The 25,226-nt window shown below is 43.8% G+C and overlaps 1 protein-coding gene across 3 annotated transcripts in view; it reads left to right on the forward strand.

Moving 5' to 3' along the window:
• Window positions 1-25,226, forward strand: part of LOC308287747 (sodium channel protein type 8 subunit alpha-like) — a gene marked incomplete at both ends in the record, with an annotated part of 112,341 nt that overhangs the window by 81,839 nt on the left and 5,276 nt on the right. For all 3 annotated transcript variants that reach the window (XM_080728997.1, XM_080728998.1, XM_080728999.1), the window contains 8 exons: window positions 2,657-2,774; window positions 4,531-4,685; window positions 6,460-6,633; window positions 13,431-13,553; window positions 17,931-18,215; window positions 19,308-19,361; window positions 19,454-19,591; window positions 20,394-20,498. In XM_080728997.1, coding sequence (XP_080585123.1) covers window positions 2,657-2,774; window positions 4,531-4,685; window positions 6,460-6,633; window positions 13,431-13,553; window positions 17,931-18,215; window positions 19,308-19,361; window positions 19,454-19,591; window positions 20,394-20,498 — 1,152 coding nt within the window. The remainder of the gene's footprint in view (window positions 1-2,656; window positions 2,775-4,530; window positions 4,686-6,459; window positions 6,634-13,430; window positions 13,554-17,930; window positions 18,216-19,307; window positions 19,362-19,453; window positions 19,592-20,393; window positions 20,499-25,226) is intronic.

Raw genomic sequence — 25,226 nt, forward strand, 5'->3', positions numbered from 1 at the left:
CTGCGGTTCATGAAGTTCATAAAATCTGTGAAAAGTTTAATCTGCAACATTATTGTATCCGATATGGGTTGATCAAAAAGGTTGATTTTCACACTGACACAAAAAGGTGGTTAAAAAGGGTTTCCACGTGACAGTGACCATGCCTTACCTCTATTTTTACTTTATTTTGTGTTTTCCTGTAAATTAACTTAACTACAGACAGATGTAGTAACGCTTTCACACACACACACACACACACACACACACACACACACACACACACACACACACACACACACACACACACACACACACACACACACACACACACACACTCACCTTGACCTGGATTCAGAAAGGTAGCAGCGTCAGGACTAGCATACCTCTCAGTCAACCAATCGCACGCCAGCATACCTCTCGGTCAACCAATCGCACACCAGCGTAGCTCTAAGTCATCCAATCGCGGGCCGGCTTCATCCTGCAGTCAACGGGGCAGGTATGTCTAAGGGGATTGGCCGCAAACAAGAGCCAATGAGGGAGAGGCAGGGAGGGATTATGTATGTCTGGCTGCTGCTAGCGGAAAACGAGAGAGAGAGAGAGAGAGAGAGAGAGAGAGAGAGAGAGAGAGAGAGAGAGAGAGAGAGAGAGAGAGAGCTGCCGACTCAGTCTTATAAAGTGCAGCATCATTCTCTATGTTGGTCTGTGTCTGCATGTGCACTATAGTGGAGCGATTCTCAAAGTGTGTGTGTGTGTGTGTGTGTGTGTGTGTGTGTGTGTGTGTGTGTGTGTGTGTGTGTGTGTGTGTGTGTGTGTGTGTGTGTGTGTGTGGGGGGGGGGGGGGGGGGGGGGGGGTCCGGCAAACCCAGGGGTCCTTGGGGGGATGAGAACAGTTTAACCACCTAAGCCCTATTTTCATACCAGAAAAAAGGGCAGATTTATTTATTTTTTATTTATTTGTGACTTGCACAAAATAGGGTGACAACATGCAGGTTGACAGTTACTAATCTGAGTTCCCAGAAGTTCTTTTTTTTCTCACCATTAGGGGGGCGAGAAGAACTTCTGGGAATAAACCATTATATCTCTGGGCCGGAAGTCAGCCCAGCTCAGAATCTGGGTAGCAGTATGGGAAACCAGAGGCAAAGATGGAGGAGGTTATGTCTCAAAAAGCCCACGTATCGAGACAAATCCTCCAAGACTATTACTAGCCAGGTTCCTTATTATACTTTAATTTAAACTTTTGTTGGAATTTTTTGAAGATTTGCAAAACTATACATTTTTGGAAAGGGTATTGTCTAAGGAATCAGAAAATCTATGTTTCCATTTGCACAGATGTCTGTGGCGGCCATATTGGAATTTACGTAAAATGTATGTTTTGTAATATCTAGGCCTCTAAACTAGTAAGACACCTCAGGGCGACATGCGACCTCACCCTAAAGGGCGAGGTCGCGCCAATTCTTGGCAATCTGGCCAGTGATGTATATCGGACCAGTTACCCATTTATGGAGTACATATATGTACTGTACATGGAGATATGCTGCGAGAGCCCAAACATGCTTACTCAGTTATTTGTTGTGTGTCCTATGATGTCTAGTGTATGACATTATACCCTTTTATGCCCATACATGGAAATCCCTGTCTGTAGAACCAGCCACACATATATGCGCTGTCTTGGCCATCTGTCTTGGCCATATATGGATTCTGTTAGTGTGTTATGTGGCCGATGTGGCCTACATATATGGGCATTCCCATATGAAGTCCTTTTAGTTATGAGCTTAATAATGATGACATCAGGGAACTCCATATATGGACATAAAGGGATTCTGTTAGTGTGACATCACAGTGAAGCCAGAGCATGATACGGACAAGCTGTGACCGTTCACATACTATTCTGCGACCTGCGGTCGCAAATAGCCCCCATAAGTCACCTCTGCCCATGAAAGATCGGGGTGCATCTTGGGAATGGGCTTATTGTGTCTAAAAAATACATTTTTAGCCACTTAGTATGTATGCATGACCCACCCACACTAATATTGCTAAAACGATAGAAATCAGTAAATTACTACTTGAGCAGAGCGCGCCATGAGGTGCGCTCACCACTGGCATCACCACTTCCGAAACAAGATTGATATATTATGATATATGCCAATGGTCCCTGAATGGGCTATGGTCTTAAACAAGAGAGGACACCGACATACATACATACCCAGACGATCGCAGTACTTGCACGCTCTGCTATGTAGGGAGGCTGGCCCCTCCCTACATAGCTGAACTGGTTAGTCGCTACTCCCCAGTCAGGGCTCTGAGGTCTGCAGGCCAATCGCTCCTGGAGGTTCTCCCAACAAACCTTGGTCCAGGGGCGACCGTGCCTTCGCTGCTGCTGCCCCCACTCTTTGGAATAACCTCCCTTTAAATATTCAACGTCCTCAGTCAATTGGGTTTTTTAAATCTCTCTTAAAGACACATTTATTCTCTGTAGCTTTTAATGTTGTTTAATTTTTCTGTGTTTTTATTTCATCTGCCTTATCTGCTTTTATGTTCTTCCCTATGCCCTGTGATTGTTGCACAGGTTTTGTTGTGCAATGATGCCTCCATGTACAGCATATTTAAATAAATACAATTTGATTTGAGGGTTGTGCTACAGTATATTGTAAATATGTCTGTCTATGTCTGTGTACAGCTGGACGACACCAGCTCGTCAGAGGGAAGCACCATCGACATCAAGCCTGACGTGGAGGAGGTGGCCGTCGTGGAGGTGGTGGAGGAATACCTGGACCCGGACGCCTGCTGGACCGATGGTACGTTTTATACCCTTTACAACCTGCTGGTCCCATGGTAAACCTGCTAGTTTATACTGATTACAACCTGCTGGACCCATGGTAAACCTGCTAGTTTATACTGATTACAACCTGCTGGACCCATGGTAAACCTGCTAGTTTATACTGATTACAACCTGCTGGACCCATGGTAAACCTGCTAGTTTATACTGATTACAACCTGCTGGACCCATGGTAAACCTGCTAGTTTATACTGATTACAACCTGCTGGACCCATGGTAAACCTGCTAGTTTATACTGATTACAACCTGCTGGACCCATGGTAAACCTGATAGTTTATACTGATTACAACCTGCTGGACCCATGGTAAACCTGCTAGTTTATACTGATTACAACCTGCTGGACCCATGGTAAACCTGCTAGTTTATACTGATTACAACCTGCTGGACCCATGGTAAACCTGCTAGTTTATACTGACTAGTAAGACGCCACAGGGCGAGAAGCAACCTCGCCCTAAAGGGAGAAGTTGCGCCATGTCTTGGCCATCTGGCCAGTGATGTATATGGGGACCCCTGGTACCCATATATGGAGATCCATGTACTGTATATGGAGATATACTGTGAGAGCCCAAACAGTTATTTGTACATACAATCCCTTTTATGCCCATACATGGAGATGTCTGTAGAACCAGCCACACAGCCATCTGTCTTGGCCATATATGGATTCTGTTAGTGTGTTATTCGGCCGATGTGGCCTCCATATATGGATATTCCTATATGAAGTCCTGTTAGATATGGGCTTAACACCCAAGGGGCCAAACTCGTTCAGTAACGAGATAAGGCCACTAGAGGTCGCTCTGCCAAAAGGAGTTGTCTTGTTCCTCAACGAGACAACAAAGGGTTAACTGTGCAGCGTGCTGCGCGCATGTTGTGTTCCCTGTGAATGACCCTAGTCCATACGTCACACCGTGGCTCGCAGAGAGAGAAAATGGCGCGACGAGGCTGCATTGATTTCCATTCTAGGCTGAAACATAAAAAGGGCTTTATCTATGAATGAGGTGCAAAGAACGCCAGGGAAGCAGAGATCTGATTGTTTTCACGGCGACACTTTACCGTGATGGTCGGCCCCGGTTTGGATTTTAGTTTCGCGAGCGTTTGTAAACAAATGGATTTTCTTCCTCAATCGTCAGTGGACACTCACGTGCACACGCACGAAGCTTCCGAGGCTCTTCAAAATAAAGCGTGAGTGAACGGCGGCAGCAGCAACAGCTAGAAATGTTAGAAACCTTGGCTTCCCATGTGTTAATATTGATCAGGGAACTCCATATATGGACATAAAAGGGATACTGTTAGTGTGGTTCCCCTGACATCACAGTGAAGTCAGAGCATGATGTCAGAGCCTATTGGCCTCCGAATGGAAGGGCTGGATGGAGTCAGACAGGTGGATGAGGGGACAAACTAAATTCCATCCTGGTTAAAGGGATAGTAAAGAGTCTCCTCACATTATTAGTTTAGGAATGCAACAAAAACAAAGAAATATCCACAAATTCATGTCTCCATGGGGTGAAATAGAAAAAAAAAAGATGATAGATGATAGAAAACAGCGTAACTCAGGGGTGCCGTGGACGAGAACGTTATTTACAGGGGTGCCCTGAGTCCAAAAGGTTTGAAAACACCTGCTCTAGATGCACCGATAATAACACTGACATGTATTTGTATTCTATTGTGCAAAAGTGCTGATAAATAGACTGAACTGGAGTGAACCCTGTGTCTCCCAGAGTGTGTGGCCAAGTACAAGTGCTGTGACGTTCCCATCACCCACGGCTGGGGGAAACACTGGTGGTTCCTGAGGAAGACCTGCTACCTGATCGTAGAACACAACTGGTTTGAAACCCTCATCATCTTTATGATTCTGCTCAGTAGTGGCGCGCTGGTAAGAACAACACACACGCACGCACGCACGCACGCACGCTCGCACGCACGCACACACACACACACACACACACACACACACACACACACACACACACACACACACACACACACACAAGCACGTGTGCGTGCATGCACATGCACATGTATAAGAGCGTGATGTTATGAATGACAAAGAAAAGTCTAAAGCCGAAGTTTGGCAATTTTTGGGTGCATGACGCAAGCACACAATTAGGTCTAAATCAGGCCTAACTCTTTCTCTAATCCCTAAACCTAACTTCTAAATGTCTAAATGTAACAACAAAAAAATAAATAAATAAATAATATATATATATATATATATATATATATATATATACCGTATTGGCCCGAATATAGGACGATATTTTATTCTAATAAACATATCCTCAAAATAGGGAGTCGTCCTATAATTGGGGCTTAGACTTTTCACCGGGGAGATACGTTATGTATCTTTCAGGACCTTTGGCAAAGTCGGATGGCTTTGGCATTGGACTTACCGGGCTGCATGCGTGTGCGTTGTTCTCGCGAACATCGGTGTGGATGACGGGCGCACATGTGATCTTTAGCGTGGAAGTTTAATCCCAACAGCAACTGAATAGCCTAGCCCTAGGCTATAACGCTCGCTGCAATGGTTCCTGTTTATACAATGGACCGTCGCATCTGAATGATGAAACGGGCCGCAAAGCTTGATGGGAAATGTAGTGTTTGTTATTGGGCTTTTCACAGTCTGAATTGTGAATGTTGTTTTTGAATAGAAGTTGACTCTGATGGTTAATGCAATACAACACAGCAGAATGTTATCTCTGTATAAGCTTTTCTATAATAATTTTACAATAATAACATTTTTCTTTATAAATAACATAATATAATATAATATATAATATTTTGTCTTCAACATATTTTTCCCAAAATGATAATTGAAAAATAGGGGTCGTCTTATAATCAGAGTCGTACTAAATTCGGGCTAATACGGTATATAGGAAAATGGTTCCTTACAACTTGTACACTTACCGGTGTGTGTGGGAGGGGGGTCCACGGCTAAATATATATCAATTAGGGAGGGGGTCCCTGACAAGAAAAAGTTTGAGAAGCACTGAGTTAAAAGAACTTCAAAAGGTACATGCCGCCCACATCCACTCCCTCAGAATGTGACCTTAACCTATCATAAGCCACACCCCTCCCTGAGAATGTGACGCAGGAACAAAACAAATCAGATCGAGTTCATCTCCATCTCTACTGTAACTGTGGCTCTAATGGAGAACAGAGTGCTGTAATGCAGCAAGCAAGGAATCCAGCTTAGCTTTGCAGCTTTTTTTTTTTTTTTTTTTTTTGAGGCGGCCTGTAGCCAAATAGTGATTCACCACAACACTCATGTGTTGAGGAATGGACACACACTGGGTCTCTCTACTCAAACTAAAATATCATTCATGAAGCACATTTAACATGACCGAAGCCCAACCCAAGCACTACACAACACAGCAAGAGAACAACAATAACACAGCAAAACATTATTATTAAAACACATACAGTCATGCTAGCCTAAGTATTTTTTACTTTAAAAAAAATATATATATATATATGAAAATTTTCGACATGGAAACGATTATGACGATTATGAAAAATAAACGTGATTATGTCAAATAATTGCGATTAGACGATTATGTAATAATTGTGACAGCCCTATACAACAGGCTGCTTCCCTTTCCGCTAAAGCCCGTTGTTGGTCCTTCCTTCCTTCTTTCCTTCCTCTCCAGGCGTTTGAAGACATCTACATCGAGCAGAGGAAAACGATCAAGGTGGTCCTGGAGTACGCTGACCGGGTCTTCACCTACATCTTCATCCTGGAGATGTTGCTGAAATGGGTGGCTTACGGCTTTGTCAAATACTTCACCAACGCCTGGTGCTGGCTGGACTTCTTCATTGTGGATGTAAGTCACTTTTTATGCTGTTTAATTATCACCACAAAAAAAAACACATATAGTGGGGCTTTAACGCCGGGCGAGATTACAAAAGATGACCACAGTCCAGCTCTTGCCGCCCGCGGGTGAGTGCATGAAATGAGCACGAGCGCGAGAATTTCACGGGACGGCCCGCCTGCTCGCCTCTCCGGCCTTCAACTTCTCCACGCGTCCCAAATAATCGCCCGCCTCTCATTGAAAATGAATTACTAGGGCGCGTCAATGGCCTCCCTAAAAGCGAACTTGAGTCACGAGAGACTCCGCCGAGCAGGCTGCCGTTCAGCTGTTTACCCTGCGTCCTGTGTGTATTTCCCCTGCCAAATGTTGACATGGCAGAACGATGATGTCATAATGCATAGTTTTAGTGTCACTGGATGTGCATTCCATACGACCAATGACACAATATGAGATTTATAGGTTAAAAATCAAAAAGGTTTGCCTTTTAACAATGCAATGGCATTATCCACATGGTGGCCATTTTGAACTTACATCACACGTGGGGGGAGGGGAAACCCCAGCCCCACCCCAATTATGTCATAACAGCAAAATGGCCGCCGTGTGATTATTGGAGGTGAAGCAGTGATTGTCGGATAGTAAAAGCAGAGAGATGTGTCTGGGTTTGCGGTGATAGCTCTTCACCGCGGCTAATGACGTAATGTTGTCGTTTTTTTTTTTTACTTTAAAGACTGACTACACCGCGGTGATGGCTTATCACCCCAGACTGTACTATGATAGGGAAATAATGTCATTTCAACGGCTACTGTAGGCTGTATATAAATCTATACAGTAGATATAGCTAATCAACATATAGGCTAAGCCAACTATGGCTCACTGGGCTAGGTTTATGCCACTGCTTAGCTAAAGGAAGGCTTCACTGAACAAAGGACCAACTCCATCTTTTTACTTTACAAACGTATGCGTGTTTGTGTTTGTCTGCTGTTGCATGTCTTCAACTTGCAGAACCGTGCCCGACACCGGACGGCACGGGGTGTAGTTTTCACCCCCTCCTACAGGGGTCAGTGATGTGTACAGGGAGATGTAAGGATGAAGATTACCACCAAAACTCATAAAAAACGACGTATCTCCTTCCAGTCCTCAATGATGTTCTCAATAGGCCGGGAACATTTCATCTATTTGTTCTGTGTCCCTAGTGGCAGGCAGTGGATTTACTCAAACGTTGATCTGCCCATGAATTCCTGCTAACAGGCAGAGCAGCCATATGGGGCTGTTAAGTCTGACATCATTTTGTAGGCAGAGGAGAACTTTTGCCCCCCAAAAAAGCGAATCTTTTTACTATTTCTACTATTTACTAATTTTTCTTCTCTTTCTTGTTGAAAGGAAAGTGGTAGAATTATACTTTAGTCGTTATTTTTGTCTCGGATCTGTTGAAATAGCGAGGGACAGATATTGACAATAAATCTGCTTGGAGGTCTGACTAGAAAATGATGTCACGGCTTAAAAGCCCCATTGGGAAGAAGTTGGACCTCTTCCTTACTTCCTTCACAGGCGTTACCAATGATACTGATTAAGGCTCTGTTCCGTTTAGTGCAGCACAGTGGTTCTTAAAATGTTTTAATCTCAAAGACCCCCATCCATTTGGTTCCATATCAGCGTTATAGACCTGTTATGGTCATTCAGGGATACCACTTCTGGTAATATTATTGTCCGCTCATTTTCTATGCAGATGATCCCTGCGTTTCGTTTTTCCTCCCATCTCCGTGCCCAAATGAGGGAAAATGACTTGTGGCTTCTGATTGGTCTGCGTAAGGGGTGGGACCAGCGTTGTCCAATGAAAAACTCAAGTCACTTCCTGACTTGCCTATGTAATGGAAATACCATAGACATAGAAAGGTAGACGCCTCCATCGGCTCTGGTGCATATGCATCGGTGGACCGAGGGAATCTGCATCGCTTCCGCGTCTCTCAGAGTTACAGACCCTTAAGGGGCCATTTGGAACCCTCTCGAGGACACTTTTGAGACCCACTGGTGTAACAGAGTGTTTCCAGTTCGAGCCAACATGCACAATATCATCACCCTGACTCTGTTTGACCAGAATGAAACTGAGCCTTCATCAGTATCATTGGTTGTCTCGCGTAGCCAGACAACCATTCCACAATCTCCAAATGCTACAGTATATAGAGTCTGGAACTACATCTCCCGAAAGGGGAGTAACGGAAGTAGTCACTGCTGTACAAACATAACAGAAGAACACTAGCACAGACAGTCATTCGAGCGGTATATTGTTGTTATGTGTGTATAGTTTAAGATAACATTTGAAAACATCATGGATGTAACACCAACAACACCAGAGAAAGACGAAATAACCAGTGTTTGGTATCGTGACTTTTTAAAGTAACTAATTAAGTTACAGCGTTATTGCCATTAAAAAAGTAATCTCTTATGTTACTCCGTTACCCACTGGGAACAGTAACTTGTTAGTTTACTTTTCCGTTACCGACCATTAAAGCCCACCAGCGAGGACGTTTGGTAAACATAAAATCCGGAGTTCAGCCTACTGGAGTGTTGTGGAGCTATGCTGGGATTCAACATGGATAGTTTGCATTGACGTTGATCTCCTTTCACCACCAGTAAATCCAAAAGTACTGTGAATACTTCCTCAGCCTTACTAAAGGGCAACCTTTCTGTCTTCTCTCAAGCCCTGCCATGACTCGTGTGCGACTCTAAATGAATGTAAAAAATAAGACACAACACAGTGTTACGCATGCCTCTTTGACAGAGACGAGTTCATTCAGGAAACAGCGCAAATGTGTCAGGTGGATTATTTTTCCTTTATGGCAACAGAAAGATCAGGGAAATATAGGTCTTAAATGTAACTGAGAAACGCCATTATTTTGGAAAAGGTAACTATTAACTAAACTACTACATTGCAAAACTAACTTGTTAGGTTATTCTGTTACCCCCGAACCTAACGCTGTTACGTAACGCTGTTAGTTATAACACTGAAAATAATGCCTCAAATTTTGATATATTGAATATTGAAAGAAGACATAACGCTTCCAGTAGGACTTGTTACCGCTACTGCACCAAGGGAGCGGGTGCGTCACATACTACTCATGATCCGACTTCTGTTCCAGACTGTATGACGGGAGCATTTGCAAATTGTGGGAGTCAAGAGTCTGGCCACGCAAGACTATATCAGTGGTAACACTGACTCTGTTTGACCAGAATGGAACAGAGCCTTCGTCAGTGTCATTGGTAACACCCTTGAAGGAAATAAGTAAGGGGCCCAATTTCTTTAAAATAAGGCTGCTGTGCATAGAGCCTAATTGAAACTTCAGCCTTTCTATTCTTTTTAAAGTTAACATGCTGAAATAGTAGCTATGGTTGTTGCATTTCAAAGCTATCCACAGCCCACCACGAAATGGTACTGGTCTGATAATAATGAATGTTAGTGAGCACCAAAGTAGGGATGAGATTAAAAAAAAATTGAAGTATTCCTTTAAGTGATGTTGTCAGTGGTACCGGGCTGATCTGTTTTGACAGATGGAATGTTGTGTAACGGGATAACGTTGGCTCGGCATATTGCTGAACGACAATAGGCTACAGGAAGGAGCCGATATGCATCCATGATCTTCGTCGTCTTCGTTATTTAAAGGTCGACTTCACCCATATCCAACTTCACCCATTTCCATCTTCATATAACTGGTTCTCACTAATAATGCTCATAATATGTACCAATTAAGTCTGTGTCTCAGAGGAGGGCTGTGGACAGTTCAGAAACCCTGCCTGCCAGTGATATCATCAATGGGGAATCTTGAAACTGCATGCATACACACACACACACACACACACACACACACACACACACACACACACACACACACACACACACTAGTCCTTACCCGTAGGCCACCCTCACCTGCTTCGAATGTTATCATCCAATAGCATCGGAGATTATCACTTCTTATCAGCCGATTGTATGAAGCTAGTAGGGCCTTGCTCTGCAGACTGAAGCGATTATCAACCAATTGTATGGACATGCTCTGTAGACTGAAGTAATGCAATTGCACCTTTTAGTGGTAAAATAAAAAAGGGAATCGCCAAGTAGGATTTGAAACCACTACCTTGGGTTTCCCAGCCACCCGACGCTACTGCTCTCGCCACAGGAACCGCGACGGAGGCACACCGTCTCAGGCGACCTTGAGCCCGCGAGACACCGCAGAGCGAGCAGCAGCGAGTGAGTCGCCGTGTCGAGCGGTGCGAAGGTTGCTTGAGCCGACTCAGGGCCATTACAAAGTTATGTGCCGTTATGGACAGAATAGTAAATATTAGTCCCCCAGTATCCACGTTGTCAAAGATAACACAAAAAGGGGGTTTGGCTAACCACTATCACTATGGTCCGGGTTTGCCTCCCACTCAGGGGAGATAACTATTCGAGTCAACATGTGTCGGCACATGTATGCGCACTAACACTCTGACCGACTCAGTCTGCAGAGCATGGCCCTACTAGTTCCATACAATCGGCTGATAAGAAGTGATAAGAGCCGATGATATTGGATGATAACATTCGAAGCGGGTGCCACCCTTACCATGTGGTCTCCTCCCATCCTCCCTGTGATGGGTGAACTCTAGTGGCGACTCAGATTAGGGTGAAGTTAACCTGGAATCCAGTCTGATTCGATACGTCCGTCTTTTTCTCACTGCACTTCTCAGTCTGGCCAGCAGGGTCCATTTGACTCACATTTCCATTACGTAAGCAAGTCAGGAAGTGTCCGCCCCCTCCAAAGACCAATCAGAGGCCACGAGTCATTTTCTCCCGTTTGGGCAGAGTGAGAAAAACACACAAAAGAAAAACACAGGACGTAGCAAGCTGACTGGATCCCAGACTAGGGTGAAGTTGTCCTTTAAAGGGGTAGCTCACCCTCAAAATGACGTTTTTTCTATCGATTACTCACCCCATGGAGACTTGAATTCATGGATATATTGTTTTGTTTATTTTTGTCGCATTCCTGAGCCAATAATTTGAGGAGGCTCTTTGTGTCTCCATAGGGAACAAAAGCAGACTCTTTGTGTCTCCATTGGGGACAAAGCAGACTCTTTAGCTCTTTGTGTCTCCATAGGGGACAAAGCAGGCTCTGTGTGTCTCCATAGGAGACAAAGCAGACTCTTTGTGTCTCCCTAGGGAACAAAGCAGGCTCTTTGTGTCTCCATAGGGGACAGAGCAGAATATTTGTGTCTCCATAGGGAACAAAGCAGGCTCTTTGTGTCTCCATAGGGGACAAAGCAGACTCTTTGTGTCTCCCTAGGGAACAAAGCAGACTCTTTGTGTCTCCTAGGGAACAAAGCAGGCTCTTTGTGTCTCCATAGGAGACACAGCAGGCTCTTTGTGTCTCCATAGGGGACAAAGCAGACTCTTTGTGTCTCCATCGGGGACAAAGCAGACTCTTTGTGTCTCCATCGGGGACATCGCAGACTCTTTGTGTCTCCATAGGGAACCACTGCAGCAGCTGTTCATCAAATTATTGTCTTAGGAATGCGACAAAAAAGAAAACAAATTTCCATGAATTCAAGTCTTCATGGAGTGAGTATTGATAGGAAATACATTTATATTTGGGCTGAACTATCCCTTCAAGATGAAGCCATGACTTCCTGCAGGGATTGACGTGCCTCTCCAGCTCTTCGCTGCCCCCAGAGGAGAGGATGTCCAGCGACACAGGAAACAGGAAGCACACATTGTCCTTGTCATATGATCCATTGTGTTGCTATGAATATTATTAATAATAATAATAATACTGCTGCTGATGAGCTCAACAGAATGACGTCCCATTGATCCGCTGTCCTTTCTTCTCACAGCAGGAGGTGTGGCCTCTAACAGTGTCTCTCTTTAAAGTTGAGAGAGACATTGTTGTTGCTGCAGGGCGGTTCAGGGCCAGGAGAGGGCGCTGAGGGGGGCGCAGGGTAAGGTTCATGTGCTCTGTTGGGACCTTTTTCCTTCCTACAGGTTATGCTCTCCTCCTGCGTTCCTCTCTTCTTTCCCTTCTTTATAACTGATCTTCCACCTGGTGTCAATACCATGTCGTTGTTTTGTCAGGTGTAACCGTAACCGTACCGTACCGTACTGTGATGTGGGTGTGCGTGTGCATTTTCTCGTGTCACATTGAGTTTGTGTTGTTTGTGAATGCATTTCTCTCTCCTCTGATTTTTCCCCCCACTTCGTTGTGTATATTATCTTCTCTCCTCGTCTCTTCTCTTTCCGTGGTGTCACAACTACTACTGTCAAACTACATTCTCAAAGTTTCTATTTTCCAGGTGATTCTCAGTATGTAGCTGCAGTGTGTGTTGGAGCTGGTTATAAGCGAGCTTCGCCCAGCCCTGCCAAACTAAAAGCCAGCAACAAAACGCAACAAGCACACAAACAAAGAAAAAGCGCATTCAGAGAAATGTTTGGGAACTATGTACTACTTCCTGAACTTCCTGTATATTTGATTAACTTTCTGTTTAATGATAACCTCTCTCAATTATGGTATAATACAGTTGATACATACACGTACACAATACACATATATACATTTATACTGTGTGTATACAGTGTATATATACATATATATATACATATATACACATGTATATATGTATGTATATGTATGTATAAGCTCATTAATAAGCTCATTAACCATCCAACCATCCTTAAGTAGGGTCTATCTTTCTCTCTGTATCTTGTGTAACTGTGTGGCTCGTCTTGTGTCTTCTCTCTCTCTCTCTCTCTCTCTCTCTCTCTCTCTCTCTCTCTCTCTCTCTCTGTGTAGGTGTCTATAGTCAGCCTCATAGCTAATGCGTTGGGCTACTCCGATCTAGGGCCCATTAAATCACTCAGGACACTGAGGGCCTTGCGACCCCTTAGGGCTCTGTCACGTTTTGAAGGGATGAGGGTAAGAATCTGAAATACCAGGTCGGCTTGGCCTTTTTATTTGCATGGCTGATCGCTTTAATAATAATAAGGAAACCATAATCATAATGAAGATAAGGGCATCGGCGCATGCTAGATAATATGACAATGTGGAGGAAGTTTTTTTTATTTTATTTTTAGGAAGCTACCATCCATTTCACATATGCAAACATAATTTGCATGGAGACGCATCATCTCGGATGGTCCTAATACATCTAATATCAATATTTAAAGCATGTTTAAGCATCTTAAAGATATTTCTTTGTTGATATGCTTCAGAATGTGTGCATGCACACACACACACACACACACACACACACACACACACACACACACACACACACACACACACACACACACACACACACACACACACACACACACACGCACACACACACACACACACCGTTTTAGTATAAAATGATTGATTGATTGCTTGTTTGAAGAATGTATTAGAAGTTTGCAATAGGAAAAAGTACAGTTTCATTACAGTGTCAATAAGACTGATTGACTGATGCAAAGCTTGTATTATTGCAACTATAATACCTTTACATAATAATATGTAAAGGTAATGGTAGCAAATAGTTATAATATGATTCACATCATTTTCACGCTCATCAAACAAGCTTTCAAACTCTTCATTGACCCCTCTGTGGAGGGGCAGTGGTGGCGTTGTACGCCCAGGGTCACATTGGCCAAGCTTCAAGGGACGCTTAATGAAATGAGCTAATAAATAGCACCGCTCACTTCACACTAGGTGTGATTTTTCTATTTGGTACCATAAATGGTAGTAGCCACAGCTGCTGTGAGGAACACTCAGCAATATAACATTGTTGCTTACTTTTTCTTCCTTGCAATGTCATCAAGTTTTACAACTCAACCTTACAGCGGCAGTGTGTTATGTCCTGCCAGTCCCTTCCAGTCTGTATTGTCCTGAAAGGACCTTACAGCAGCAGCTCACAACTTCGTATTAATGCATGGACACTTTCAAGCAAGACTCAGAGCATTGGCTGCAACCCTTGATGTGCCATTTAATTACAACACTGAACGCAATGGTGAATACCTTGTTGCCCCAGTGTTGGAATAAGAGCTACTGGCTGGCAAACACCCTGTTCTGAAAAGAAAAGAATGGGCAAGAGACGGACCTTCCAGAAATCGGTCTATCGACCGATCTATCGTCTGTCGACGACATACTGGTGAGATGGGGGAACTCTTATTCTGAAGGCTGGACCTTCAGTGAGGGCTCTGGTCATGGTGCTGGTTTCTATTGGAGTAAGATGAGCCTGAGCTTCTCCAAGCCAAACCCCATGCCAGCACCAGATGTTCTGTAACACCACAAGCCCTGGCGTTCATTCAGCTGTTGGATGCGAGGCTTCAATCAAGAGGAGGTGGAAGAGTTGATAGGGATGATGTTATTGAGCAGGGTTCCCCAATAGGCGGCCCGCGGGCCATTTGCGGCCCGCCGGGGGGCTACTGTCTGGCCCACACCAACCCCAATAATAATGGTGGTATAAGAGCAGCAACAACACTAGTATATCGTCATTGTCGGGTGGAAACCTCGTATCTCCAAATGTGTATGTTCTTTCGCAAAGTTCATCATACAAGGCTGTCGCACAAAAGTAGTGAAAACAGCAGATCTACAAGCACACAACGCCTCGCATCGCGAGGCGTTGTGTGCTTGTAGATCGGCTGTTTTCACTAGTTTAAATCATTTTTAAAATGATAAATGCAAAACAAACGGTTTTGGACATACAAGATTTTCACCCGAAAACTACGATATCTGAACTGTCACTGGAGTAGCAGGAACGCCACCGCCGCCCCCTGCAATGTTGTGGCCCTCGGCTTGGTACCCTAGACATGATTCGGCCCTTGGGGAAAACTAATTGGGGAACCCTGGTATAGAGGGTGTGGGCAGTGGGAGCATTAGTGTGTCAGGGTCATGAGGGTCATCATGGGGTCATGAGGGTCATCATGGGGTCATGAGGGTCATCATGAGATGTGTGAAAGGAGCGACAGGTTGCAGGCAACAGCCTGGAGGAGTGAAGAGAAACTCCTCGCTAGTGAATGGAGCTGAGGAAGAAATACATGCAGCTGTTTCAAATCTCGATACATGCATTGACCCGAGCAAAACCATTTTCCCTTGTGGATAACAAAGACATCTAATCTAATCTAATCGTAGTATTGACGACGGTCCCTTTTACGCTGTGAAATCCACTCTGAAACATTGGGAAAGAAGCTGGCCAGGATGAGAGGTTATCGCCATCATCCTGGAGATCTGCAACCAGGCTCTCATGGAAAACAAGAACAAGCCGGATATGAGATGGTGGAAATCTGGAGATCTCTCAACGCCAAGACGGCTAACATGGCATCAGTCTGCCATGTATGTATCATTGCAAAAACGTACAGCCTCATGATACTGGACAAGATGAGGAGTGCCATCAACAGCTATTTCTGGAACAGCCAAGATGGCCTTGGAGAGGAGAGAACCACACTTGCCAAGTTCTTGGCCTTGGAGGATCATTGGGGAAGTGACTAGAAGAGTGTGCCAAGGTTCGTCTTCTGGGCTAAATTCCAAGAAAACAGAGCTTTTCTCACCTATAATAACAGTCCCAAACACGGACAGTAGATATGGATGCAGGGGAAGAAAGTACTGCTGAAATACCCATGTGTATGGAGGAATTTGGGGGTCTTTGGCATGGAGAACGTTGGGACCTCCTGGGCCAGAAAAATACAATATAGGCAAAGACAATAAAATGATGCAAAACCTACAATAGAGCAGGGGTCGGCAACGTTTTTGACCTTTTTACCGTGAGGACGTTGTAATAACCCCACCCTGTCTCCCAGACAGTCAGTTTGAATTTGCTTGCATATGTGAGAGGACTTAATTTAATTGACTACATAAAAAACCCACTTCATAATTTTTTTAAAATAAATTATAATATGAAAAAATCCTCTCTCAGACACTTATGCCAGTGTGCCAGTGATCACCCTCCCCTGTTGGCGCCCATGTCTAAGGTTGCCCAGCCCTGGACTAGAGAATCTTAACGGGCACACCATGTACATGTGCTGATTACTGGTTCACAGCCCTCACATTTTGTCTTACAACTATGACAAGCACCTTACCATACGGTGGTATATCGATAGCATCCTCATAATCATCTGAATTAAACCCATTTTAGGTGATGCGGATCATTACATTCGACGGCATCAAGCTTCATCTTGCTATCTAAAAAAGTATCCAGCATACCAATAGTGCCTCTGATGGAGGGAGAGAATGTGTGTCTACACCTGCATGTGCATGTGGACGTTGTTGCATGTGTGTGTGTGTGTGTGTGTGTGTGTGTGTGTGTGTGTGTGTGTGTGTGTGTGTGTGTGTGCGTGTGCGTGTGCGTGCGCGTGCGTGCGTGCGTGCGTGCGTGCTGTGTGCCTGCCTGCCTGCCTGCCTGCCTGTGCCTGAGAGAGAGAGTATCCTTTCATAGAGGTGATATAAGTGATACTGTATAAATGTTGGTAACCGGAACGCTCACCCCAAAACACACTCACCCCCAGCGGACTGCTCACCCCCAGCGGTTCTTGTATTCGTTTTGCTGAGGTTAAGATTAGGAACACAAGATTAGGCATAGTGTTACTGAGGTTATGTTCAGGAATAAGATTAAGTTTAGGTATTGTTTTACTGAGGTTAAGGTTACGAATAAGGTTAGGTTTAGACATAGTTTCACCGAGGTTAAGGTTAGGAATACGGTTCGGTTTAGACATAGTTTTACTGAGGTCATTCATTACTGGAAAAGTTTTGGAATTGATCAAGGGTCCTGGAAGGTTCTGGAAAAAAATAGCTATGTATTTTCTTTGGTATGACAAATTAAACATTGGCCAAATTGTCAAATATTAGAGGCAGAAATTGTGAAAATAGCCGAATAGTAGATCTGCTATTTTCACAATAGAAACTTGTTATACAAAATTCCTCAACTCTTAGTGCTCGTCAGGGTGCCGGGTCCCCAGTTAAAATATGATTATTTCGGGGGTCACAGCCCGAAAAGGTTGAGAACCACTGGCATACACTACCTGTCTTTGGGCATTGCGCATAGGAGTAAGCGACTTGTTATTGAGCTGAATCATTGTTATATAGTCCTAGAAATTGGGTTAAATATTCTGGAAAAGTTTTGGAAAGGTTCTGGAAATGAATTGGTAAAAAATGTGTGGGAACCCTGGGTTTAGGAATAAGGTTAGGTTTAGGCATCTGTTGGTGACCGTTCCGAGGTCGCCGGATTCGATCCTTGGGGACGAGCGTGTTTTTGGGGGTGAGTGTTGTTGTATTCTATGAGTTGAATGTGTGTATCCCCCCACTCACCCCCCTCTCCAGGTGGTGGTCAACGCCCTAGTGGGAGCCATCCCTTCCATCATGAACGTGCTGCTGGTGTGTCTTATCTTCTGGCTGATCTTCAGCATCATGGGCGTCAACCTGTTCGCCGGGAAGTACTACTACTGCTGGAACGACACGGCTGAGGAGTACTTTAACCATGAGGACGTCAACAACAAGACGGAGTGCTTTGCGCTCATCAACTCCAACTACACGGAGGTCCGCTGGAGGAACGTCAAGATCAACTTTGATAACGTAGGCGCAGGGTACCTGGCACTGCTGCAAGTGGTGAGACATCTCTTGACACCTTCGGAGGGCTCTTTTGAGTGTCGGCGTCTTCATCAACTCTCTTTCTGTTCCGTTGACTAACACATTGTCTGTTGTTTGTTTCTCCTAACCTATTCTCCTGGGTCTAATATTTTCTGCATTTCCTTTTTCTCGCATTTTAATAGCGATTAAGTACAAATCGAGGGCTTGGAGCGCAAGTTTGCTTACAGACGCATTCCACACATGTTGTCCAATCAGAAGCCGACTTTCCCCATAATAAATACATAATGCGTTCTGGGTGGTTACACATCTCGTTGAAGAGAACGTGATTGGTCGGTCCCTGGCTGCACCAGATGACGACACGTACAGTGTCACTTGTCACACCAGCTTTCACAGTTTCACTTTCAGTGAAGGCCATTTTTGGGGGTAAATTTCCATAAGATGCTTTAGAGAAATGCTGAGTGACATAAACCACCAGGATTTTCATAGATAAGCTTCAAAAACATGTGAATGCGTGTCTACAAACGCATGATGATGTGCATGTGGACATTGTTGCATGTGTGTGTGTGTGTGTGTGTGTGTGTGTGTGTGTGTGTGTGTGTGTGTGTGTGTGTGTGTGTGTGTGTGTGAGAGAGAGAGAGAGAGAGAGAGAGAGAGAGAGAGAGAGAGAGAGAGAGAGAGAGAGAGAGAGAGAGAGAGAGAGAGAGAGAGAGAGAGAGAGAGAGAGAGCGAGTGCATCCTTTCATAGAGGTGATATAAGTGATACTGTATACATGTTGGTAACCGGAACGCTCTCCGCCAAACATGTGAAAAACCCATTAGTCCGACTTTAAGAACAAGCACTTTTATTATGATACAAGGAATGTTTTTTATGTTGTTTTTAACTAAATAATTACAAGCTTCTCCTGTGAAATTCTATAAGTTTCACTTACGCTCCTTTGCAGTCCAAGCCCTCGAAAAAAAAAAAAAAACACATTTGCGTGGAGTCGAGTTGCAATGTGTCAAAAGTTGCAAATTGTAACATTTGTTTGAATTTGCAATGACATTTGAACGGAAGTGACTTGAATTGAATTGAATTGAATTTAAGCTTGTTGTTTGGCTCCTCTCACACAGGCCACGTTCAAGGGCTGGATGGATATTATGTACGCAGCCATCGACTCCAGAAAGGTAGGCTGGGATGACTCACAGCTCCGACGCTGGGCTCCCTGATTCATGTGACCAAAGGTACAGCCATGTTTATGTATGAATGATGTGTGCAGGTGGAGGACCAGCCTATCTACGAGGACAACATCTACATGTACATCTACTTTGTTGTTTTCATCATCTTTGGCTCTTTCTTCACCCTCAACCTCTTCATTGGTGTCATCATTGACAACTTCAACCAGCAAAAGAAAAAGATAAGACGGATTATTTTCTTCCTATTTATTCTTATTCTTATTCTCCTTCTTCTTATTAGCATTGCATTGCAGTGCATTGAGGTAAAGGTCTTCGCGGGTACAAAAATGGAACCCGAACCTCCAATGACCCGGGAAATTTGTTCCGAGATCCGATTGGATCTTTTTTTCTTTTTTTCTTTTCATTAATGACAGACCCGAACCCTAATTGACCCCGGGGAAATTCATACTGAGATCCGGTTGGATCTGCCATTGTTCTATTACCGACCCAGTGTGTGTCCAGGTGGATTCAGGAAAGAGAGAGAGCGGGATCCAAGACCATTCAATTAAACGGACCCGACAATTTATTCCTCTTTACATTCATGTTCTTTAAAACTAACGTTTCGCCTCATTGGTGACAAGGACAGGCACTGACGGTGATAGAACGGGACCCGACTCTGACCCCAATTTGATAATAAAATGTGGTACCCGAACCCCCAAAAACGGGTCTCGGGTTGGGTCTCTAAGGTTTTATCGGTTCGGGAGCGGAACCCGTGAAGACCTCTACATTGAAGCATGCAACCTACTACAAGTATGTAAGCACATTTCTTTGGAAGGCACTTTTCACAACAAGAGTCAAAGCTCATCTAAATAATCCAAAGCTCAAGTGTGCGTGTGCACACACGCCTTGTGTGTGCATGCATGTGTTGGCGTGTACAAGAGTGTCATGAAGTCTTAACTATATCATTAACCCAACATTTGGATTATCGGCAGATCCGGGTCCAAATGCTTTCAAATTGTAACCAGATTTCTCTTATGCCTTTACTTTGGAGGTCAGGATATCTTCATGACGGAAGAGCAGAAGAAGTACTACAATGCCATGAAGAAACTAGGTTCAAAGAAACCACAGAAGCCAATACCCAGGCCATTGGTTAGTGAAGATTTTATTTCCCATTTATATTAGGGGCCGGGCAGCTCTGTATTTGTCATTCTTGAATCTTGCGTCTTGAATCTTCTTCTTCATCTTCCAATGAGGAAATCTACCTTTCATTCCTTCCTCATCTGGCATTGTTGCGCTTATAGTCCTGATGGTGGCGCTAGAGCGACTGTCTAAAGTGCGACTGTCTAAAGTTAAAACAATCTCCTAAGAAATCAGTGGTACATCTTCCCTACCGCCCCTGTAACATTCATCCAAACGTACCCAAACGTACCCTAGTGGCCCAATAAGTCAGCAGAAATAGTCAGACATTCTCAAGCCAACCCAATCGCCAGAGAAAGCAGAAGGCGTTAATCATTAACGGCGTGGCTTCCCTGTGGATCTCTTGACGTCCTTTTTGATGACGTCATAATGATGACATCTATCTTTGCCCAATTATGGAGTGACGGCGGGACGGGGGATCTGAGATTATGGAATTCACAAAAATGTGAAAAGACATTCAGGGATTTACGTCCTTGGCCTACTGGCGGAAATTTGGCGCTGATCGGTCCAGCGGTTTGCAAGCTTTCGCCGCGGGACGGACAGGCACACAGACAGACCCTCTTCTAGGCGGCTCGCCTCAAAGGAGCCACGCCGTAAAAAAAAAACATTGCCATTTTGTGTTTCTGCAAACCGCGGTTACGTTGAATTTCGACTTTTCAAGGCAAGCATGGCGTCAGAAGCCGGCCTGAGTCCCGCAAGGCGCCGCCCCCAAGCGAGGTTCGGCCCCTGCCTGAGAGGCGCTGCCCCCATGCGAGGCGCCGCCCCCTAGCGAGGTTCCAGCCGAGCGAAGTGCCGGTGCCGAGCGGTGCGATGGCCGCGCTGACGACTCACCGCTGTTCGACTTGCATATCAATAGGATGGGAATCGGTTATTAATTATCAGTTATTACTAATCTCTAGTTAATATGTTTAGAAAACTTTGACCACGAAATCTAGGACTTGAGCTTGACATGGTCCGCATCTGGAAATGTTGATATGCAATGTGTTTTGCTCCACATTCAACGTACCTGTGGATCGCAGAAACGTACAATGTCGACGTTGATTCTTTGGCGACCAGGCTGACTTATCGTCATGTAACCTAGAGAGCCTCATAAAAACAAAAAACATCCGTTCTCTCCCTTTATAGATAGAGCAGTCAATCATTGTCAAAATAAATGAATAAACATCTCTATGTTGTCTAGATGAAGTACACACACAACAACAAAAAAAACAGACTTTTTGACACTAGTTTGAAATCTGCCTTTACATGCAACCCTGGTGATTGCCTACGTCATAGTGTGAAGCCATCGCCGGTTTCTCACTTGGCAAATAGCTCAACAAGTTCATGACTCACAACCTTGGTGCCTAAGGTTGAGAGTTCGAGCCCTGGATGATGCAGAATAAAAAGTTGCTAAATGCCTACTGAGGCATTGTGCTGTGTGGATTAGAGACATATGATTTCAAAAAATATCTATATATATTTTTTAAGTTTTCTGATTTTTCTTCTTTTATGGTTTGGATGGATATGAATAATGTCAACTGAGGCTGTAGATGACGTTTATGCTGTGGTATATAACTGGCTTGACTATTGCAAGAGACTTTAAGCAAAACTGTTTTTTTCACAACTCTGCAGAAGGGATAATACACTTCCATTTGCTTGGATACATTTCTTCTTCCCACTAAATCCATGTACTGAATAGTAACTTAGTATGCCTAGAAATGTTCAGATGCTTCATGCTGGCAGGAATTATGAATTCAGGTTCTTGTACGTAGCTTGTCAATTTGCCTTCTTGCTCAGTTCTTAGGATTTCTCAGGATTTCTTTTATTTCTTTTTAATCTTTTATTTTATCATAGCCCAGTAGTTCTACTTGTGCTGTCTTTGCTGTGTTGTGTACAAATGTATTGCAGTGTCTGTCACCCTCTAGTAGCTAGAAAATGCTTAACAATGAGTCAATGACACATCCCTGTGCAACCCTGTTGGTTGTTGTGTGAGTTTTAGTGTGAAGCCACCTGCATGTGATTTCCCCCTCCCCCCCGGGTAGCTCGACATGATCACCAAATTGACCAAAGGTTGTGAGTTCAAGACCTGGGGGCGGGGCTCAGTGAAACGTATCGTATCGTATCGTACAGTATACCTACCTACTACTCTAGGCATTAATGTACTGCTGTGTGTCCACAGAGTGTCATAGCTTTAACCATAACCCCGACAGTTTCTACTGACCAACCCTCCTGTGTTTCCCATTTGTCTTCCTTCCTCTCCTGTTTTCCTACTTCCTTCCTCTTCTTCCTCCTTCTTCTTCTCTCCTCCTCAAAAATGCCCGGCCCCATAGTCACTGCTGCCGCGCGGCAGCTATGATCTAAAATGTTATGAACGTGTATAGTACGTATACACATTTAATGAAATTAATAGTATACACATTTAATGAAGTTAAGAGTACATTATAACTATCATGGCGTCTGGTGGTGCATTAATATCTTTAACGGTTACATTTAAACAGGATAAAGGGAGCCTCTCAAAGAACAAAGCATCGTGATAATTCGTGATTTATTGTTTATTGCTATCTTTTCTTAATCTCTCTACTCTTACCTGTATCTGTGTTTCATGCCTCTACTGCGGCGCTGAATTACCCTCGGGATCAATAAAGGTTTATTCATCTATCTATCTATTTACCGTATAGATCTATATAGATATATAATTTATGTATCTTTAGATTTGCCTATAGAGCACCGAAGTCCTGACGTCACTCTCGATACCCCTGGGTCGCCGAGATATATTTTTCGATTGAGAATCCCAGAGGGAAATCTTAGATCGCGTTATATAAGAACTGTGTTCCAAAAACGAACAAATCCAGCATAGCGACTATCGTCAGGCGTGTGGCTCTGTGTCGTTTATATACAGTAGATCTCAACCTGTGGGCCGGGCAGGGACCACTGGTGGGCCCTGATGGTATTGCAAATTGGGACCCCAAATACTTGGCAAAACATTATGATTTTTAATGATAATATTAAAAATATTCTTGTAAAGAAAATGTCATGGTATTTTTTTCAATAAGAACGTATTCGATTATAAGTAATCTACGTTAGTTTCATTGATCGAGCGGGAACACAATTGCTTGGTCGATCATTAAAATAAACACCGCCCATCTGATCACAATCGTGTTAACAATTCTGTATAATTCGCAAAAAACGCGCACCCAAAGTAAACCGATTGTTGTTCTTGAACAATTTGGAATAAATGCATGGGCACGATCTCATTTAGAAGTTTTTCCCTAGCAAAAACAATCAATTATATGTGCAACTGACATTGAGTAATACAAGTTTGAACTTACTGGAATAGAAGGGTTTTAATTATCGCCTAGATATTTTCTATAAATAGATGCCTGCATAATCTGGAAAAAAACGTTGTGGCCACAGTATAACACGTTATGCCCTTGGGAGATTTCTGTTGGTTTCTTGAAGGAAACCCCTGGTTTGGACTTTATCACTTAATCACTCTTCCCCGAAACATGCTTTTTGTGTAGGCTAAATATTTCATATTGGTGGAGTAGAACTTTCAACAAGTCGCTGCTTTGTGAGTGTTTCTTTTTTTGTGTGTGTCGGACTTTGGCGTTGATTGTAGCGCCAGTTCTGATGCTATCTTGGAATGGTTTGCAGCCAGGGGCGGACTGGCCATCTGGCATACCGGGCAAATGCCCGGTGGGCCGCTAGGCTAGGGGGCCGCCCAGTTTTTTCCACTGGGCAGCCCCCTAGCCTAGCGGCCCACTGCAACAGTTGTTTAGAATGGACATATCAAAGTCAATGTCCAACAGATTGCTTTGTGTTAACAGCTGTTTTTTAGTGTGAATCTCCCTCTGTAAGAGATTACACTGAGGCCTCACTGCAGTCTGTGTTTTATGCTTTGAAGAGGACATTACATTATGTTTGTAGTGTTTTCTCACTGTAAACAAAAAGATATTCACATTAGCTAAGCTAAGCTAACATTGCTGTCTGTATAATGACTGGTTGCACTTGGGGGGAGCTGAGGAAACATTTGGTGGATACTAGGCTAGTATGCACAACTAAAAGAACTGATGCACTATTGTGTTGAAGCGCCTCAGTGCGGCTGCAGAGTTAAGGTGCTATCTATTCCTGATTGATTGATTGATTGATTGATTGAAGACTGAAGACTATTTGAAGTTTGCATAGGAAAAGGTACAGTTTCACTATGGTTGAGGGCTATGTTATGGAGAGTGTCTGGATGCCTTATTTTAGGTGATTATAGAATTTAAGTGCTCTCTTTGTTACTTTTATAATGAGTGGGTATCGTCCTAATTCTGCCCTGCAAGCATTGTTTGTTGTTTTCCGTTGGGTGCGGAGTCTAGATTTGCAGAGTTCTGCGTGCAGAGTCTCAGTTTGGTGTCTGTGTCATGCTCTAGTATATAATATACAGTAGCCTATAGCCTACTGCATATTGAACAATACAATACAACTTGTTTGTCCAATTCTCAGATCAATATGCTTATTTTCCATTCATTAGCTAACTTGCCAAAGTTCTGACACATTTTGGCACTAATTATGTTCATACTCCGCTTGTTGGTGGTGTAAAAGTTGTGGTATTAAAAGCTTAATTGTGTATTTATATGTGCTGCCCTCGACCCGACGAGTCGGTATCTGCGCGCGCTGGTTGTGGGGGCTGGTCTAGTCAAGATGCCAGGGCTGAAT

The sequence above is a fragment of the Nannobrachium achirus genome (assembly GCF_963921795.1).
Source record: "Nannobrachium achirus genome assembly, chromosome: 6".
NCBI classification, from domain to species: domain Eukaryota; kingdom Metazoa; phylum Chordata; class Actinopteri; order Myctophiformes; family Myctophidae; genus Nannobrachium; species Nannobrachium achirus.